Source organism: Sebastes fasciatus, chromosome 4 (assembly GCF_043250625.1).
Source record: "Sebastes fasciatus isolate fSebFas1 chromosome 4, fSebFas1.pri, whole genome shotgun sequence".
Lineage (NCBI taxonomy): Eukaryota > Metazoa > Chordata > Actinopteri > Perciformes > Sebastidae > Sebastes > Sebastes fasciatus.
This window is the reverse complement of record NC_133798.1, coordinates 17,778,701-17,799,907: the sequence shown is the minus strand read 5'-3', so window position 1 is coordinate 17,799,907 and position 21,207 is coordinate 17,778,701. Positions and strand designations below refer to the sequence as shown.

The window sequence follows — 21,207 nt, the reverse complement described above, 5'->3', positions numbered from 1 at the left end:
TTGTTAACTGTTTTTTTTGTTTGTTTTATTGACATAACAAACATAAATTATTTCTCTATTGTTTTCTACCATTTCCATGTTCTTTTTAAAATGTCTATATATTGTAATTTGCTTAATGAATTGTATATATGTGTATATATATGTTTTTGTTTTTATTTTGTTATTTTTTATTATTATTATTATTGAATTGACACTTTGGCAATATTGTTCACCTAACAGTCATGGCAATAAAACATATTGAATTGAATTGAATTGAATTGTAAAAAGTGAGACTTTCAGGTCTTTTTTACTATAATGCAGATTTAAGTGTTATATATTTACTGTGAAAGTATGGAAACACGCAATCCATGGAGAAATACACACAGTCCATATTCAGAGACTGTGCCTTTGAAACAAGCTGTCAGGATTTCTGTAATTTTGTGATGTCACAAATATACAATATTTAGAAGTAAACAATCTAAATGTGTCCCAGTTTATTTCCAGTTGAAATTGAATGACATCAGAGGACAGGAAGAAACATGGACCCCTGCTGTTGCCTAGAATTGCAATTTCGTTGAAATGTGCGAAAGCAGATCTGCTTTCGCACATTTATAATATGCCTGTATTTACCCTCCGTCTGAAACACTTGAGTGTTTCAGACGGAGGGTAAATACAGGCATATTCAGGCAAACAGTAGGAGGAAAATAAAGAGATTTTTTTAACATTACAGCATGCAAACATGTTCTAATAGAAACATAAAATACAAGTATGAACCTGAAAATGAGCATGATATGGGACCTTTAAAGTATCCTGGTCTTAATGAGGTTATAGATATTACCTGTTTTCTTTAAATAAGTCAAATTTATTTATTTTGTCTTCTCTCTGTATAGGCTCCCATGTTCGTTTTTCAGCCTATGTTAAAAACTAGGAGTATTATGTATTGATGATGTACATAAATTACTTGTTTCTGTGTTATTTATTCATGATATTTTGTAATATTTGGTAGTTTTATGGTGATCATGTGATTGCCTCCCATTGGTTGTTGATACCATATAGGTGAGGCCACATCCACTTTGTCTGTTTGTTTTTAAGCCCTGATGAAGACCTGCAGTGGTCAAAGCCTGTTGGCTTTTTTAATGATTAACCCACTACAATAAAGGCTTTTTAACATTTTCCTTCCTCGTTGCCACTTGTTTTAGTATTTTGGAGTGCCTGGATTGCCTTCCTGTCTATCATAAACTGGAACTTTACAGTATATATAACAGTGAATTAGCCATCAGTTTAACACATATAGTTGGTAAACATATATTAAGCTGTGAACTGTCTGTTTTTGACTCACAAGTAACTGTACTAGGCTATCACCACACAGAGTTATGTTCAAAGTAAAACAGTGCATACAGTATATAATGCTACAAAATGTTCGTTAAAGATGGCATATGCCCATATATTATGCCAGATTTTGGTTATCTTACAGTATGTAGAATATGAATGAACAACATTCTCACTCTTACACAACATAAAAAAGTAGACAGAAGGAAGCTCAGTTTACTTTTTATTTCTCGAAACACATTTTATACAAAAAGTGCCATTGAATATTTACACTGACATTATAGACTACTACACTACAATGTAAAATGAACACGTCACTGTAACTAGGTTTAAAGATAAAAGGTAACAGATGATATGTAAGGAAAACAGTATGTACTGGGAGTTTCATCTACTAGTCAACACTGGTGAGTAGCCATCACCAGATTCAGTGAATGTGCTGAACATGGATGCTTGTATGCACTTATACATACAGTATTTCTTCAGCATTGTACTGCAGTATTCTTACACTTCATGTCAGTGAGCATGTAAAAAAAAATGCAATATTTTACATGGTTGCACTCTCCATTTAAAAAAATGAAACAATAAACCTTGTGATTAGTACAATTCAAAGTCATGAACGCTATAGTACGTACTGTAAGCTTACAGTTAAATTGGTCCTCTGCAAGTTAGTGTACACATAGAACGTTCTTTGTAGTTTATCTGACATGCCAGTCAAAAGTTTTTAAAAAGCTATATTTAAGGCTTTGTGGTTAAATTTCAAGCATTGTAATTGTAAGTTCAGATTCAATACACATCTAAATATTAGTAAAAGTGTGATTCAGAAATGGTTGTGACTTTTTTATATTAAAGATAGCCTCAATCTAGATGTCCTCTGCCAACACGAGGTGCACAAAATACCACAAACACCAAGAAGAACAGGACATTGAGGGCTTCACATTTAATTGTATTAATTGAAAGGCTAGAGTCACAAACATTTCTCTATGTACTTATCCTACTTATATTTTCTACTTTACAGATGTTTACAATCATTTTACAATTGCACTGATGGAGATTTAACCACAAATTCTAAAATATATGATGTGTAAAAAAAAAATGTGACTGGCAGTGTGGAGTACAAGAATATTTCAACAAGATGTAGCACAAACAACAGTCAACAAGCCAACATGTGGAAGGTCACAGATTTCTGTTGCTCCCCATTTGACAACCATAGGCAAAACTCCAATGGCTGCTGCTATTGTTTCCACTTTCAGTTGTGTTTTGAGACCCACAATGGCAAAACCTACACAAAAGAAACTAACAACTGTACAAAATAACAGGGTGGAAGTAGTGAACTAGTGGTGAGCTGACACATGGGTATTCCTGTGCCTAATTCATTTTTATTTTTCCAAAGAGGAAAATTCTACTATCAAAGAAGGTGCTTAAAAAATACTGACAAAATACACCCTGTCAGCTTATTTCAACAATAAGTGTAAAACTACTACAATCATATACAAGTCCATGAGCACACACAAGGAATAGTTTGAAAAAAACAACATAGCTTATTTGAATTTAGACCTAAGCTAGGTAAACTGAGTGTCACTGTTCGAATCATTCTGTGCCTGAATGTCAGATATCAATGTCACTGCTCAAATTTCACAACATTTGAACCAAGTGGCTTTCCGTTACCAGATCAATACAACAGTATTGTATCTTAAGATGCGGTACAGTCTGTGTATGTGGTTACCATATTTCCTCTGCGCTGCGTCACTGTTCTACAGTGTTGTTTTGATGCACCATGAAACGTGTTGTCAGTCTGTTTGGCGTGTCTATCGAAGGTAAACATTCTCTCTATGTCGTCATACATGTCATCAAAGACACCTGCTCCAAAACCTCCTTGAAAGTGTCTCTTGTGTCTGCTGTGGGACTCCTTGTGGGACCTGGAGTGTTCGTCAAAATGTCTCCGGTGACGGGCATGCCTGTTCTGGCTGTAAATGTCAAAGTCCTTGAAAATGTCATTAAAGTTGAAGCTGAATGGTTGGTGGGCGCCCTGTCTTTGTCTGCCTTGCGTCTCCCCAGCGAAGTATGCAGAAGTGTCACCAAACTGGTCATAGTCTCTTCTTCTGGTTTCATCTGATAAAGTTTCATAAGCTGCACAAACAGAGACACAATTAAGGTAAGGCTGGAGAAGCTCAGCACTGTATCTCATCAACAAAGGCCTAACTAAGGTGTAATATATGGTAATGTGCAAGCTCAGACATATTTATCCTCTAGAGTTCTTGAATTGAAATGGAGACAGACTAAACAATACTTTCATCTCCATGCTGGACAAAATATATTATTAGAAATAAGAAGATTATTCCAGTATGTCCAGAAACAATATATTTTTCACACACACAAAATGAGAAAGAATCAACTTTACCTTCAGCAATTTCTCTGAATCTCACTTCAGCGTCCGGGTTCTTGTTTTTATCTGGGTGATGTTTCATTGCAAGCTTGTGGAAAGCTTTTTTTATCTGTCTCTCAGTAGCGTCTTTAGGCACTCCCAGTATATCATAGTAGTCCTTCTTGGCAAGTATCAGCTCTGTTATCATGAGGATGCACACTGCAAACGTTACAGCAGACTGAGCAGTTGCCATGGCTCCAATGCCCCCTGCAATGAAGAGAGAGAAAATGATCAGTTGGTGAAATTACCAAAATAAAATACAACATCTACTTGGAGAACATAGTGTCATCGCCATAGAAGCTGCAGGATACCTCACGGCATGTCACAGCCTAAGAGACAACCACAACAACAACACACCTGCACTATATTCAGTTTTAACAGTTTTCTTCATCTCCTTGTATTTTTATATCTGGTATATTTTTTTGTACTTTGTACTTTGCACTACTAACTTTTTTTTTTTACAAACATGTTTTGCACTATGGAACTGTGATGCTGGAAACTTGAATTTCCCTCGAGATCAATAAAGTTACTATATATCTATCTGTCTGTCTATCTATCTATCTATCTATCTATCTATCTATCTATCTATCTATCTATCTATCTATCTATCTATCTATCTATCTATCTATCTATCTATCTATCTATCTATCTGTCTATCTATCTATCTATCTATCTATCTGTCTATCTATCTATCTATCTATCTATCATAAAATATGTAACTCACACTGTCTTTTATTTACTCCTCTACTTCATGTTTTTATTTTTTTATAATATACATTTGATAATTGGTATTGCAATATATTGTTGTTAATTGTTTTTTATTTGTTTGTTTGTTTTATTGACATAAAAAACATAAATTATTTCTCTATTGTTTTCTACAATTTCCATGTTCTTTTTTAAATATTTATATATTGTAATTTGCTTAATGAATTGTAAATATGTGTATATAGATAGATAGATAGATAGATAGATAGATAGATAGATAGTAATTTAATGATCGAGAGGGAAATTCTAGTTTCCAGCATCACAGTTCCATAGTGCAAAACATTTTAGTAAAAAGACAGTAAAAAAGGTAATAGTGAAAAGTACAAAACAAATATACCAGATATAAAAATACAAGGAGATGAAGAAAACTGTTAAAACTGAATATAGTGCAGGGTAACAGCTGTGATACACGACTATTAAAAAAAGTGAATATAGTGCAGAAGAGACTGTTAAAAATGAATATAGTGCAGGGTAACTCCAGTAGCTTAGTCTATGAAAGTGCACTGTGTGCATTATTATCTGTCCTGCAGACCTTCCTCCTTTGTATATGTATATGTATGTATATATGTTTGTTTTTATTTTGTTCTTTTTTATTATTATTATTATTATTGAATTGACGCTTTTGCAATATTTTTCACCTAACAGTCATGCCAATAAAGCATATTGAATTGAATTGAATTGAAATAAAGTGAAATGTGTTGCATGCAATAAAGGAAAGGAGTGTCAATTAGTGTCAACACATCTGGAGAACAAGGCACCTTAGCTGATAGCTAAACTAGCTTACAGTCATTCTTAGCTAGTGTTAGATGACATTGCAACAGAAATACTGCCCCCTCCACCCAGAAAGATAGGTTAACTCTAGCTTAGATCTTATGTAACATTAAGTTAGTTGTAACGTTATAACAGACTGTTCCTATCAACAGTCCGTTAGCTGATGTTGCTAACACAAGGTACTGTATCTTTTAGACCCTCACTTACCTTTTCTTAGGGACACGAGTGCTGCTTATCTGGTGTATTGCAGTACTGCCTATTAAACTATTCAACCTACAGTAAACATGACAGTGTTCAGGTGTTACTTTAGGTGAGTTTTATGGAGGAGGAGCAGTGGTCAGACGAAGCAGCATCTCTTCACATGTCTTCTTCTCTCTTCTCAGTGCACCATGGTAACATGACGTCACTCAGTGCATTTCCGCCCTCTGTCGGTCAGCTGTCCGATAGTGACCCGGATGTTGTGTGTGTTTACTGTATTTACAGCAACTATGTTCTGTTTTGTTGAAATAAGAGACGTATCCTTTAAAATCCTTCACATAAATTATCTAGCAAGTCATTATCTCGATAAGTTTAAACAGGACATCAATGTAAACTGTTCATTCTGTGATGTACTCCCAGAAACTCTTCTTCATCTATTCTGGCACTGTGACCATAGCAAAAGGCTCATAATTGATAATATTGACCCTGATTTTACTCTATGTCTAGCGAATGTTTTGTCTGGTTTCCATAAAGGTAATAGTAAAATCAAAGAACATTATATTATTAATGTGATTATTCTAATTAGCTAAATTTCATATACATAAATCCAAATTTAGGAAATCTAAACCTTATTTTTTTGTATTTGAACATGAAAACAAACAATACATTAAATTGATTCTCTCCTCTGAAAACAAAAAAGCTATTAAGACGGTAACTTTATGCACCTCCTTTAATATATTTATCTAAATGTTTATTTCCCCTGGCTTTGTACTTGTAAGCTGTTTATCCCCTGGCATCTGTTATTTTGTCTTGTTGTTAATTTTACAGTTTTGCTCATGTGTTTGTAATTGAACCTGTATGACCAGTTTGTGAAATCAAGGCAATAAAAAAAACCCAAAAAAAACAAAAAACAAATGTACTGTTTTTGAAAAATAGTCTTACTAACTGTTACTACTACTACATACTAAATATTACTATTAACATTATAATGTACATACTGTGATCTTATAGAGGTTTTAAAGCATAGTAGTTACGTGATTTGGGGTAAAGAACAGTCACCACATTTCCAAGTTTCTGCATGGCGCTCCATTTGATTATCTTTGTATCCCGCGTGAACACGTAAAAGCGTCGGGATACATTTTTTGATATTTTTGGTTGGCCGTGTCAGCTCTGTCCACAGAGACAGGTCGACAGAGCAACATTTCCTGCTACAATGTATAGCACATATGAAGAAATTAGGAACAAATTCTTTACAGAAAAAAAATGTAAAGTCCAAGATTTTGATTCCCTCTCTGACCAAAATAAAATACAACATCTACTTGGAGAAAATAGTGTCATCAGCATAGAAGGTGCAAGATATGTCAGTGCATGTCACAGCCTAAGAGACAACCACAACAACAACACATAATAGATGTAACTCACACTCTGCCTTTTATTTACTCCTCTACTTCATGGTGTTTTTTTTGTGTTTTTTTGTTGGTTTTTACATTTATCCTTTGATATTGCAATATAGTGTTATTAATTGTTTTTTATTTGTTTGTTTGTTTTATCGACACAACACAAATTAATTACTTCTTTATTGTTTTCTTCCATTTACATGTTCTTTTTAAATATCTCGTTATTGTAATTTGCTTAATGAATTGTATATATACTGTATATATTTATATATATGTTTTGTTTTTATTTTGTTCTTTCTTTCTTTTTCTTTCTTATTGAATTGACGCTTTGGCAATATTGTTCACCTGACAGTCATGCCAATAAAGCAAATTGAATATAAAAAATATAAACTAAATCTTATTATTAACATTATAATACACATACTGTAATCTTATAGAGTTTTTAGGGCATAGTAGTTATGTGATTATAACGTTTCCAAGTGTCTGCACGTCGCTCCATTTGATTACCTTTGTATCCCGCGTGAAACGTAGAAGGGTGGGGATACATTTTTGATATTTGGTTGCTCACCCCGCCTACCACATGGTCTACACGGGAGACGCCGGTAAATGTTACAAATTAACCCTCTAGGTACAGCTAACAGTAGACTTCCCTCAACCAATCAACAGGCTCCATTTAAAGGGGCCAAGTGTGAGGCAGCCAATAGCAGAGCGCATATAATATCACGTGATCATTGTTTTTCTTTGGACCGACGTCACTGTGTAAATTCAGTGCCAGGTCGAGTGACCGTGTTGTTGCCATCATCCGTTGCTATAACTACTTCTGTATTAACGTTAACGACTTAATGAGTATATTACATTATTCTAGCTTTTGATAGGACGCTATGAATGATACGACGACATAAAAAGGTATGTTTTGTTGTGTTTTGTGTAGCCTTTATGAATGAATGCAGGCTAGTTAACGTTAGCTAGCTAGTGAGGCTAACAGCTAGCTGCTGATGATGAAACCTGTTATTGTGAGTAGCAGGTAGCTATTTGTGTTGTCCTCTCAGTTAGCATCATTTACCAAAGATATTTCACTTCTGAAGACAACAGAACAACTGTCAACATATGCAGGCAAGCTCAAGCCACCCTTTCACATCTATTCTGGTCCTGTCCAAAACTAAATAGTTTCTGTCAGTCAATATGTAAAACCTTTTCAGATGTTTTGGAAGTACCTGTAGAGCATTCTGCTACTACTGCAGTATTTGGAGTATTACCACAAGACATACATCTTAGTCGCCAAGCAAGGAATATGATAGCTTTTGCATCTCTCTTAGCTAGACGACTTATACTTCTTAGATGCAGGCAAGCTCCAAGGCAAGGCAAGGCAGCTTTATTTGTAGAGCACATTTCAGCAACAGGGCAATTCAAAGTGCTTTACACAAACATTCAAGAACATTGCGACAAAGTGCAAAATAACATTAAGACAATGTCTCACTGATTTGTGTGCCTTAGGGTATTGTCTGTGTTTTATTTATTTTTTGTTTGTTTGGGTTTTTTTTGTTTGTTTTTTTCCTTTAACTACTTCTGTTCTTTGTATTTACTTGTCTCCATTTTTGTTTGCCCTTAGTTCCTAGTATTGTCTGTTTTTGTTGATATATATATATATATATATATATATATATATGCACATGCTTCCTAATAAAAATATTTGAAACAAAAGAACATTAAGACATAATTAAAACAACATTTTATAAAAACATTAAAGATTAGAAAATAAAAGCTAAAAATAAAAACTAGGATGGAAGCTAAAATAGAGTATAACACACAAGAGTAAAAGCTGTAGTGCAGTATAAGATCATTATCTGGTTTTAAAAAAGGCAGCAGCAGCAAACAGGAAAGTTTTAAAATTTGATTCAAAAGAACTCAGAGTTGGAGTTGGTCCTGCAGGACCAGAACACCCTTTCACATCTGGGCTGGTCCTGTCCAAAACTAAATAGTTTCTGTCAGTCAATATGTAAAACCCTTTCAGATGTTTTGGAAGTACCTGTAGAACCTTCTGCTACTACTGCAGTATTTGGAGTATTACCACAAGACATACATCTTAGTCGCCAAGCAAAGAATATGATAGCTTTTGCATCTCTCTTAGCTAGACGACTTATACTTCTTAAATGGAAGGAGAAGTATCCTCCAACCTTTAGGATGTGGTTTAAAGATCTCATACATCATTTGGTATTGGAGAAGATTCGCTATACTACAAGAGGGTGTGCTCAGAAATGTTATGCTATATGGAGACCCTTTTTAACCTATATAGAAAAAATGGATACAACTGACATTGAAGTTTTAAACTGCTGACCCCATATTGCATATAATTCACAACTTATAATTATTGTTTTTATTTTTTATTTATTATTATTATTTTTTATTTGTTTTTTTGGTCCTTTTCTTTCTTTTTATTTGTTTTGTATGTGTTTCATTTATGTTGATATAGGATTTAATTAATTTATATGTATACATTTTTATGAAATTAACTCTGCTTATTTAATGGTGCAGTAATATTGTTATAGGGATGGGGGGGATATAATTTGTTTATACCATTATTTCTGTGATTTATTGGATTTTGTACAGAATACCAATAAAAAGACTTAGAGCAAAAAAAAAGAAAACATCAAGCCGGTTATAGGAGCAGTGTTTGTAGTTTTAATCTAAGTAATGTAATTTTCATGGTTTTCTTTCTTGCCTTTTTTTGTTGTTTATCACCAGGTTAATGAAAAGGGAGAGCAAAGACCTAATATTGCCGTGGATGGTACAAACTCTTGTGACTTGGAAGAATGAGTAATAACTGGGCTCCCAATGCCTGGGTGAAAGTGAGCAGAGCATTTCACATGTGTCATACACATGCCCGCAAGTCAGCAGCATCACTTCCCTTGTCTGGTACCTCTCACTGCAGGGTTCACGTACAACAACCTTATTGCTACAAGGTTGGCTATCTCAGCTGGAGGCACATCCACCACCTGAGGATCACTGGACGTAAAGGATGGCTCTACAAAGCTAACCAGGTTAGACAAAGGCTTGGACTGCACACCAGCACCTTGTATTTGAACACTTCAGCCTCACGGTGGTCTGCTGGTCTGAGCCAACACATGTCGCGGGTCAGGAACACACTGGACACAGTTTCTAAAGCTGTGAGTGGGACACACACAGAACTTCTCTCCAAAATTGCCAGACTCAAGCCTGATGCTTTAAAGGGTGGAAAAAAGGGTGAGGCAAGTGTTGAGTCAGCGCCAAAAGTAGAGGAGAGTGCAGTTGCGGCTACTCCTGCTCCCACTAATTCTGCCCCCACTTCTACATCTACAACACCCAAACCTATATGTATGCCATCGTCTGCCAGTCCTTCTATTCCTACTTCTGCTGCTACATTTGATGCAAGTGCCACTACCTCTACTCATCCTCCCAGTCCTACCCAAGTGACTGGCACTGCCACAATTCTGACTGTGCGTGAACCTAAGGAGAAAAGGCTGAGACGCGTTGTTCCAGCTGCCAAAGCCAGTTGTGCAAGGAAGCAAGAGGAGCCTAAACCTTCACCGAGTGATACCGAGAGCAAGAGCACAACTTCTGAACAAACCACAGCACTTTTCCATCCGAGCACCTTTTCAGGCAGCCTGGATGAGACTTACAACAACCTGGCCCATCACATCAACTCATACTTTGGCAGCACTACAAAGGACAAGAAAGTGGACAATGTTGACTATCCCTCTGCTTCCTCTCAGGGTCAACAAACTAGTGACCTCGTGCCAGTATCTGATAAAACAGTCTCTGCTGCTCCAGTTACCCCACCGTCCACGAAGAAAGGTTTAGGACATTACCTGTCCTACTCGGCTCCCACTGTACAAGCCTTTGTAGGAAGCTACATTACTCCCCTGGTCCCAAAGTTTAGGACAGCAGCGGAGTCCAAAAGTGTTTCAGTGGAAGAAAAGAAGTCTGAGGATGCACAAGTCAAACAGGTGGAGGCCATAGTTAGTAAGGAGCAGAAGTCTTTAGAGGAGAAAACCAAGAAACTACTGCTTCAAAGGGAGAAGGTAAGTCTAAGCTGTCTATAAAGTGAAACATATTTTCCACATCAGATAGTTCTGCTATATTATAGCAGGGTGCCTGCTGTCCAGACATTGACCAGAGCTCATGCTACTCTATATGTCTCAGGGTAGTGTGTTGATGTGTTACGTGAGTTCTGGGAATCTATTTTCAAAAATAACCCCTCTTGTGGAGTTAGAGGGCCACAGAAGGTGTTTACTTTATAGGCCTAGCCTGATGCTTTTATGTTGTGGAGATGAACATACTGACATTCAGTTAATGTCAAGGCTGGATTGAGTATTTCAAACAGGAACTATTAATATTTGTTTTGTTTGAAATAGCAGATAGCAGAAACACTACATGACTTGTGTCCTTTGGCTGATAATATACAACAGATTGATATGATATACAGGTGGGTTATTGTCCAATTCATGTTACATTTAATCCAAGGAGAAACATGAAATCTGTACCATCCAAGTAACAAAATCTAGTTAAAGTTACTGAAAAGGTACGTGTTTGTTGACAACATTTCAGTTGGTTAGTTACTGGCAGGCAGCTTTGTTATTAATCTGTTCATGATTTAACCACCCTCCTCAGTCAATTAGATTTTAGGGGCTGGTTCACCTTTAGGCTCAATTTCGGGACCTTTTATTAAGAAGTTATTACCGGTTAGGGCTGGGTGATATGGCCAAAATCTATCACATTTAGGTCATTTCATATCTCGATAACGATATATATCACAATATAGAATGCTTTCTGCTAAATCTATAAATAAATAGTCTATATGAAGTAATCACATGGTAAAGTCTATTTTTGTATACTCCTGTATGAATTAAATACTTTACATATGAAAGGAGTATTTTCTCATTTTAAGAACTTGAGTGCAAAATAACCATTTTAAGTGAAATTATAGAGAAAAAATATATATAAATAACGGTTTAGCCTATATTGCGATATAAACTATATAGAAAAATATATACGATAGACATTTTTATATCGTCTTGAGGATATAGTATATCGTCATATAGCCCAGCCCTACTACCGGTATTACCCAATTTACTTTTAGATGATGGATTAATGTGTTGATCACAATATATAATATACTACTCAAGCCATAGCTGTTGTACAAAAACATGATATACAGTCATATAGCATTTAAAAATATTTGACTTGATTATTCCTCCTTTGATTGAAGCTCAAAGTTAAATTTTGGGGTCCGGCCCGTGGAAGTGAAACAAGCTATGTTTATCATCATCTTAATGCCGTCATATTGTAGTTTAGTGATTTGATATTATGCGTATTGGACTTTTAATAATGTTCTCACTGATTTCAACATTCATTAGCTACTGTGCATTTGTAAATAGAAATGAGAGATACCTTTTTAAATGAGCCATACACCGTGTCACGTTTTAACTTGGATCCCAGCTAATGCTTAAATAGCTAGACGTAACTGGTTGCACATTTTTTTTTCTTAGATCATTGCCAGGGTGAGTGTGGACAATCGAACTCGGGGTCTGGTTCAGTCTCTCCACAGGGCCTCAGATGTAAGGGTTTACATCAACAGGGTGGAGGACCTCAGCTACCATCTCCTGGAGTTTCCAGAGACGAGTGGTGTTGCAATCAAGGTGAGAAATCTGAACAGTCTAGCATTTTTGTCCTTTTTCACAACCTGAGGCTTTGTCAGGAATGTGTCTGACACTGCTTAGCATGTCAAAAGCATCAACTCTTGATGTTTGGGGCTAGCTTATGATGTTTATTTTTCACGTTTTATTTAACCTTTATTTAACCAGATAAAACCCATTAAGAAAAAAATCTCTTTTGCGATGGCGACCTGGCCAAGAAAGCAGCAAAGTTAAAAGTCAAATGCACGTTGATCTCATACATACAATAAAACAAAACAATACATTACAGAGTAAAAACTAAAGTTCACAAATCAACAGAAGAGGTTAAATAGAGAGAAAGTGTATGATACATATAGACAAAAAGGCGACAAGACATGACAAGTCCGCATTGTTTCAAGAACAGTTTGTGATCGAAACTTCTGATAACTTTTGTTTAAAACCGGCTCGCGAGATGTGGGACTCCAAGTGGAGTCTAGCCTGAAGATCATTCCAGGACCAAAGGGTCATAATAAAATAGACTCCTTTTTTCCTGTCTCAGTCCGCACAGGTGGCACCTTAAAGCTAGGGCTGCACAATTAATCAAATTTTTTATCAAAATAGCAGTATGGCCTAATGCAATATTCAAATCGCAGGATGAGGAGGAAATCGCAATATTTCTTAAAGGCAAAATGTGTGCCATTTTTAAATTAAATACTGCCGTGCTACAGAGATGTCCTAGCCTACACATCATATTCTACAGTTTTAAGAAAGCCTTTGTTTTGTACATACCCCTGCAAAAAAATCACACCATAATCATTTTAGTATGTTTTTCAGTGAAAATCATATTTTGTAAAAATGATCATATCCTCTAATATCGCAAATCATATCGCGAATGCAATATCAGTCAAATTAATCACAATTAGATATTTTTTCAAGATCATGCAGCCCTACTTAAAGCCCTGCCAATTATTGGACCTAAGATTATAGGTCTTTTGTACAAGTACAAACTTAGCGCATATGTACATGCGTAACCTGCCTTGTACATTAAGATATACCAATGCTGCATCCTGTGCATAGCAAGTGAAGACAGTCCAATCAGATTGTACAATAAGTAGCCTGAGTTTGAAATACTGTATATCTCAGAGCAACATGATAACGTGGCTCAAATAAGGCCAAAGTAGTGGGACAGGCAAATCTGTACATGGTATCACCATAGTCTAGCTGAGACAGGAATAGCCAGGAATAGGACAGGAATAACCAGTTATTTACGTGAGGATGGAGAGAAACATGACTTTAATCTATATAAGGAACCCAGTGTGAACTTGAGCTTCTTACTTAGTGTTCCAGTGTGATGCTTAATATTTAGATTATTGTCCAGTCAAATGCCCAGATATTATATGTATCAACAAACTCAATAGCAACACCTTCAAGGGTGTTAATAGAGAGAGAAAGAACCAGTGACAATATCTACAGCAACATTTTTTTATGCATACATAATCGTGTTATATTTGGCATGCAAATAATGTAGATAATAATGGCCTTTAGCTTGTGTCTGGGAATTTTCCCATGCCAGGCAAATGTCAGTTTGTCAGCTGTGGCAACAGGTTACATGTCGCTCTCTGTTTAATGTCACAGCACAGCAGCTTCTGAACATGCAGACTACATACTGCAGTATTTATTTATGTCTCGGCCTTATCTGTGATGCTGTCAGGAACTTACAGGAAGCTATTTCAAACCAAGGCTACTTTTACTGTTGTGATGAAGGTTAATCCTCTATGAAAGATCAAGAACAGTGTTTACCCCAGCATATCGTTGGAAGAATAAGTTTTGATATCTTTGCAAATGGCAACAGAAATATAGGAGACCACTGTGGGGATTGACTGAGGTCTCAATGCAGTCGTGCAGTGACGAAAATATGTCCTCTGAAACACTTTAATGCTTCGGTAACACAAGTTTTTGCTCTACTTTCATTTCAGTGAGGGTTCGATATGCATTCATTTTCCATTCCAAATGATCCCACCTTCATTCTGATTAAACTATGACTTGCAAAAAGGCAAAAACTTGTTTATTTGCAGCCAATTCGAGAGAGACAGTGGGATCGACCCCTTCGTTTAGGAAGCATCGATTGTTTGTGCCCTGGTTTGTCTGTTACTGCATGCTGAAAGAAAACAAGCATCAGAATAGGAGCGATGCGGTATGACTGGTAATGAGAGCAAATACAGGGATAGAAGGTAAATACAGCAGATGTATTATTTTCAACTACAGTGGAAACCGCTTATAGTGATCACGGTTACAGTGATCAACCGCTTATATGGATCAAAAAGCATGGGACAGAATCATTCCTTTACGAATGCTGTTTAAATAATGTTTGTGAAGGTTCTCAGTCATCCAGGTCATGGTATCCGAGTAAGGGTTAAATCAGCAGCAACTGGACTTGGTTTAGATTCTGAATACGTTTCACCTCTCATCCAAGAAGCTTCTTCAGTTTTGGTTAAATGGCAGGGGAACCCAGGAATTTAACCTCTGTGGGGTCGTTAGCAGGATAATAGAAACCACACAGTACATTGGTGCTCCTCGGTGTGACGACTGTAGTTATGGGTCGTTAGAGTCAGCTGATGCCAGGTGTGAATGATTGTCGGGTGAGGTCAAGTGTGAATGGTTGTTTAATCTCCTGGGAAGGGATGACAGGACAGCATTGTAGGTGGAAGACAGGTGATGCCTTAGGCCTCCTCCTCTCTTGAGTGATGGTTTCTCTACTTTGGCATAGATGTCCTCTTTCCCTCCTCTTTCAAACCACCTTTCCTCCCCGTCAAAAATATTCACGTTGTTGTCCTCAAAAGAGTGTCCCTTGTCCTTCAGGTGTAGATAGACTGCTGAGTCTAAACCTGAGGAGTCTGCCTGTCTGTGTTGATCCATCTGTCTGTTTAGTGGTTGTTTGGTTTCACCAATGTACAAATCCGTGCACTCCTCACTGCATTGGACTGCATACACCAGGTTGCTTTGCTTGTGTTTGGGTGTGCCCAAACATAAACTAGGGTGGACCAGTTTATGTCTGAGGGTGTTGCTGGACTTGTAAAACACAGGGATGCGGTGTTTGTTAAAAATCCTCCTGAGTTTCTCAGACACTCCAGACACATGGGGGATGACAATGTCGTTATGTCTGTCCTCCTTTTCTTCGCCACCCGTGGTACTGGTGTTCTTTCTGGATTTTGTGGCTGTTTTCACAAAGGTCCAGTTTGGGTATCCACACGTTTTTTAAGTGCACTTTTCAGGTGTTTTCGCTCCTTTTCTTGAGCCTGTGCACTTGTCGATATATTATCTGCTCGGTGGTGCAGGGTTCTGATACCTCCAAGCTTGTGTTCCAGTGGAGGGTGGGAGTCGAAGAGTAAGTATTGGTCCGTGTGAGAGTTTCTTGTAAACTCTTATGTGGAGGCTCCTGTCTTCCTCAAAATGAACTTCACAGTCTACGAAGGCCAAGCTGTTGTTTTTGACGTCCTCCCGTGTGAACTTGATGTTACTGTCCACAGAGTTGATATGTTCTGTGAACGCTTCCACCTCCTGTGTTTTGATGGTGACCCATGTGTCATCCACATATCTGAACCAGTGCCTCGGTGTTGTTCCCCTGAAGGAGTTCAGGGCTCTGTTTTCCACCTCTTCAATGTAAAGGTTGGCAACTATGGGTGAATAGCACAGCCATGTGTCTGCCTGTTAAACCCCCCGTTGTACTGGAAATATGTGGTGTTCAGGCAGAGGTCCAAAAGTTGGCAGATATGGTCAGGGTTTTAGTTTGGTTTGGCTGTAGTCTAAGTCTGCAGGCGTTTCCTCACAGTTTCTACTGCCTCCCTGGTGGGGATGCATGTGAAAAGTGATGTCATGTCATAGGATACCATGGTCTCCTCTGTGTCTAATTCTAGACACACGTTTAAATAATGTGCTTATAGTAATCAAGTAGTCTGCTTACAGTGTTCATATACACTGAAACCACCGCCAAGCTGTGGTTTAGTAGCCTATCTTCACTACTGATGTTACTGTATTCGTAAACAGTACAATACTGTTTTAGGCTACAGCCTAATTATAATTTGAATTTATGTAGATTATATTTTATGAACAGTATTGTAGTGTATTTGAATTATACACAGTACAGTAATTTAATTTGTACAGCAATTTGAAAAGCATTTGAAACAGCCATACTGTAGTTTGAACCGTCAATAAAATTCAGTAAATAGCGAAGCTCTCCGTTTCATTACTTTATATTCATGTAATACATAATTAGTGATCAGTTTGACCCGGACAGACGTGATCACTATAAGAAGTTTCCACTGTAGTTGAGTAGCTCTGCCTTCACAATTTTGAGCCCCATCTCCTGTTTGCCTTCATTTCTGGCCTGTGTTTCTCATTTAGTGTGTTTATGTGTTTAACAGGAGCAGGTTGTCCCATGCCTGCTGCGTCTCAAGCAGGCCAGTGACCCCGGCCTGAGGGCAGCAGTTAGCGAAGCCCTCACTCTCGTGGGATACCATAAACCTGTGAAAGGTCGGGGCATACGGATCCTGTCCATAGATGGAGGAGGGTTAAGGTACAAGTTCAGCTCTTCTGTTTTCTTCTCTTTCTTGTAAGATATCAGTCACTGATGTCAAGTCTTTTCAAAGCCGAACTTAATAGCCTTTAAAGCAGTCAAGGCCGTGTTTTGAAAAGCAGTATCTTTCTTTCAAAGGTCTTTTATTGATTGTCGATAATGAATTAAACAGTAACTGTACAGGGAAAGGATTTTGTTTTTCTCAACAATGCTCACCCGTGTCACAACACATCTATTTGCTCACAAACAAAACAAGCAAACACAGCTGACCACAGAAAATATATTCTAAATTATGGATAAACAATACAGAGAAAATTTTTAAAATACACCTTAATAGTAGCGAAATAAAGGAAAGAAAATTGATGAATAAAATAGGAAAAGAAAAAAATGGATTAAGAAAAAATAAATAAATACAATAAAAATAATAATAATAATAAAAAAATAAAAAAATAGCTACTTAGAGATTAGAATAGAATAGAAAACACTTTATTGTCATCTTTTCATGTACAAATGGCAGAAATTTGTCTTTGGATCGCATGTGCAAAAACTGCTATTAAAAATGGGTACACTAAAACACAACATATCACATCCAGACAAGACACATTAAAAAACATTCACATAAAAACACAATACACCAATAGAAGCTACATTAAAAAGGAGCACCAGGTACCAGGGCTGAATCGAGGTTAAATAAATAGATATAAAGGGCTGTGAGCTGAGGTAGCAGGCTTTCTTACTGTAGTGGCTTTATCAAAAAATGTAAAGAAGGGGAACCACACTTTGTAAAATGTACTCTCTGTTCCCCTGGTAGTATAACAGATTTTCTCTACAGTCATACAGAACAATAATCTCTCTAATCTAATGTGAGTAGGAAGGAGGGGCGGGGAATCTATTAGTTGTGTTAATCAGTCAAGTAAATGTATTTTTAAGAAACATTCAGTTGTCACTTTTTGTAGCCAATGTGTATGTGCTGTGGTTGTTATTTTATTAATATATCGCTCTTTGTGTCTGACTTTGTACTTTCAGGGGACTTGTTGCACTTCAGACGTTACACAAGCTGGAAGTCCTGACCGGCAAACCCATTTACCAACTGTTTGATTATATTTGCGGTGTCAGCACAGGTGCGTTCTCCTCCTGCCCTACTTCTCTGTCTGTGGATGTATGTGTCTGGATTATGTGAGCAGAGTGCAACATAACAGGCCGGACAGGCAGCAGCACTGATCTCACACTGACCCATTTGTTGCTCTGCTGTTGTTTTGACCTCAATTTCACCACCAACACCGCTCTGCTTTGTAACTCACAGCAAAACTGTTTCAAATTGTTCAAATTCTTAAATAGGTTATGAAATTATTAGGGCTGTCAAAGTTAACGCGATAGTAACGCCTTAACGCAAATTTGTTTTAACGCCACCAATTTCTCAACACATTACTTGTGATATTTAGATTGTAGCGAGCTCAATTTTCAAGCTAGTGTGAAGTTACTGGCATATGAAACTAGGAAACCTAAGGAATCCATTGGTACCGGTCATGGCATGGCCATTTTCAAAGAGGTCCCTTGACCTCTGACCTCAGCACACTGACACACTGACAGCTGTTGTTGCCTGTTGGGCTTGAGTTTGCCATGTTATGATTTGAGCATATTTTTTTATGCTAACTCTGCAGTACCTGTGAGGGTTTCTGGACAGTATTTATCATTGTTTTATATTGTTAAATTGATTTCCAATAATAAATATATACATACATTTGCATAAAGCAAGCATATTTGCCCACTCCCATGTTGATAAGAGTATTAAATACTACAAATAAATACAAAACAAATCTCCCTTTTAAGGCACATTTTGAACAGATAAAAAAATGAATGATTAAAAATGACTTAATCACGATTAAATATTTCAATCAATTGACCGCCCTAAAAATTACATTTGTCATGTAATGTAATTGCTTCATTTGGTTTCAGGAATTGTTTAATAGGTGGGTTCATACTTTTTTTTCCTGTATGCAAAATTACCACAAGGGGATGCTGTAAACCATCCTCAAACTGTCTTCTCCACCTGCTACTTGGTTGTTTTCATTTCACAGCAGATTAAAATTATTTGCAGAGTACTTCGGCCTTTAATCACTAGCAGAAGTCTCTGTTTGTCCCCAGCTCCTATCTCTTACCTCAGTCTTAATCTCCACCAGTTGGTGGAAGTTCATTTTCACATTTAGTGAATGTTGTCAAAGCCTAATATAATCCGCCTGCTAGATCGAATGATGTTCACACATTTAAAACCCATCTGGGCCACATCTGGCGAGTTTGATCACCCCCATTATTCAGGTGCACCCCATCTCTGCCCTCATAGCACTGCTGTGGCTTGGTAATCCTGTCAGGGATCCTTAATCATGGAGAGAAAGTAGTTGAGAAGTAGTGTAATAGCCATGTTAATCTCGTGCACTTCCTATGAAAGGATCATCCAAGGGAAATGTTAACAGGTAATCCTTCAGGCAATTAGCTTTGCATCAACTCCAGGACTTGAGAGTAATAACGGCGAGCTGTGCATTACTTGCCTGCTCGTTTATTACCTTGTTGCATTCCCAAAGGACTGACTAAAGCTCTTATACTTCCTGTTTACAAACATATGCTGTTGTATGGTTCGTTTACCGGTCCTCCTCAGTCACGTTCCCACTTTGAATGTTTGCGTGTGTTTTTTTTTCCTCAGGTGCTATCTTGGGGTTCATGCTAGGTTTGTTCCAAATCCCGCTGAACGAGTGTGATGATCTTTACCGGAAGTTGGGTTCAGATGTCTTCAAGCAGAACGTCATTGTTGGCACTGTGAAGATGGGCTGGAGCCATGCTTTCTATGACAGCGAAGCCTGGGAGAACATCCTCAGGTCGGTTCATTTGTCATTTACAGCAGAGTGGTGCCTGTGCTTTGTTAATTTGGAGCCATGTTACAATGTCATGTAAGTGGAGCACCTTGGTAGCTGAATGGTTACAGCACATGCATATAACCGCAACGTCCCGGGTTCGATCAAGGCTATTGAAATAAGGTTGGGACACTGTCTTGAGCTATGGGGTATGACACATACTGGAGTTGCGATGTTGGAGGGTTACAGCTGTCATATAAAGTATACATAGATTGTTGTAGATGGCCTAAAACCTTTAGAACACTAGAACGGTCCTTTTGAAAATACTGTAATTATGCCGATCACAAAAATGTTCTATCTGCAGGAGGATTTCATGGAGCTTGCAGAAAGGAATCTGTAACAAGTCATACTACTGTCCAAAATCCACTAAGCCAGAAAATAACTTTATCCTATCTTCCCCTCCACAGAGAGAAAATGGGCTCTCAGCTCCTGGTGGAAACTTCAAGAAACCCCGAATGCCCCAAGGTGAGCTTTAGAAGACGGTCTGACTCATTCTTCACTCTTGTTCTGTTCTGGCGCTGACCAGTGAGCCTCAGTCTCACCTTGTTTACTGGGTTATTACAGAGGAAGCTCCTTTCTCTGTCTCTGTCTCTATCTCTGTCTCTATCTCTGTCTTGCATACCTCTGCAATGACAAGTGGAAGGAGAATACACCCTAAAGCCATACAAGTCAGTGTGGATAAAGAAGTATGCAGGATTTCACATGTCAGCAGACTCCTCTGAGGCTCACAGAACAGAGATGATATTAAATTGATCTGTCAGAATGTCGGTCTAGATATTATGCCTGTATTTTTAGATCTCTTTGTAAAATGCTGCCTCATGCAAGTTGTATGTCATTTCTTGTACCTATAGGTGGCAGCGGTGAGCACCGTAGTGAACCGGGGCACTCCTCTGAAGGCCTATGTGTTCAGGAACTACAACCTGCTGCCCGGGGTGCGCTCTCACTACCTGGGGGGCTGCCAGCACCAGCTCTGGCAGGCCATCCGTGCCACGTCAGCAGCCCCAGGGTACTTCCAGGAGTTCGCTTTGGGAAATGATCTCCACCAGGTCAGTCCACTCACAACAGCAAAAGGGTAGTGAAAAGGGTGGCACTGGTCATGATCAACTTGGTGATTAAATCCTACAATCTGTCTCAGAAGTATCTCCTGTCACTGTTGGTTACACAAGAGCGGAAGGACTTTATGGCAGCAGTGGATTTAGACTCTACATTTAGATTT

At 37.7% G+C, this 21,207-nt stretch overlaps 2 protein-coding genes across 2 annotated transcripts in view; one reads left to right on the top strand and one right to left on the bottom strand.

The window, feature by feature from the left end:
- Nucleotides 1–1,517: 1,517 nt before the first annotated feature.
- dnajb9a (DnaJ heat shock protein family (Hsp40) member B9a) lies at nt 1,518–5,614 on the bottom strand. The gene is made up of 3 exons (XM_074632355.1): nt 5,474–5,614; nt 3,707–3,937; nt 1,518–3,435 (listed from the first exon to the last, which is right to left on the bottom strand). The coding sequence occupies exons 2-3, from the start codon at nt 3,921–3,923 to the stop codon at nt 2,999–3,001; spliced, it is 654 nt and encodes a 217-aa protein (XP_074488456.1). The 5' UTR covers nt 3,924–3,937; nt 5,474–5,614; the 3' UTR covers nt 1,518–2,998.
- A 2,001-nt stretch (nt 5,615–7,615) lies between these two features.
- LOC141765974 (calcium-independent phospholipase A2-gamma-like) overlaps nt 7,616–21,207 on the top strand; it is a 37,484-nt gene continuing 23,892 nt past the window's right edge. The window contains exons 1-8 of the mRNA XM_074632361.1: nt 7,616–7,767; nt 9,604–10,919; nt 12,387–12,536; nt 16,934–17,085; nt 18,112–18,206; nt 19,784–19,955; nt 20,399–20,456; nt 20,843–21,037. Coding sequence (XP_074488462.1) covers nt 9,672–10,919; nt 12,387–12,536; nt 16,934–17,085; nt 18,112–18,206; nt 19,784–19,955; nt 20,399–20,456; nt 20,843–21,037 — 2,070 coding nt within the window. The 5' untranslated portion in view covers nt 7,616–7,767; nt 9,604–9,671. The remainder of the gene's footprint in view (nt 7,768–9,603; nt 10,920–12,386; nt 12,537–16,933; nt 17,086–18,111; nt 18,207–19,783; nt 19,956–20,398; nt 20,457–20,842; nt 21,038–21,207) is intronic.

Bases quoted from the DNA above. Each gene is read 5' to 3' on its own strand.
- dnajb9a (XM_074632355.1), bottom strand. From the start codon at position 3,923: ATGGCAACTGCTCAGTCTGCTGTAACGTTTGCAGTGTGCATCCTCATG. The intron at 3,436-3,706 runs GTAAAGTTGATT...CTGTTTGTGCAG, and splicing joins ATTCAGAGAAATTGCTGAAG to CTTATGAAACTTTATCAGAT.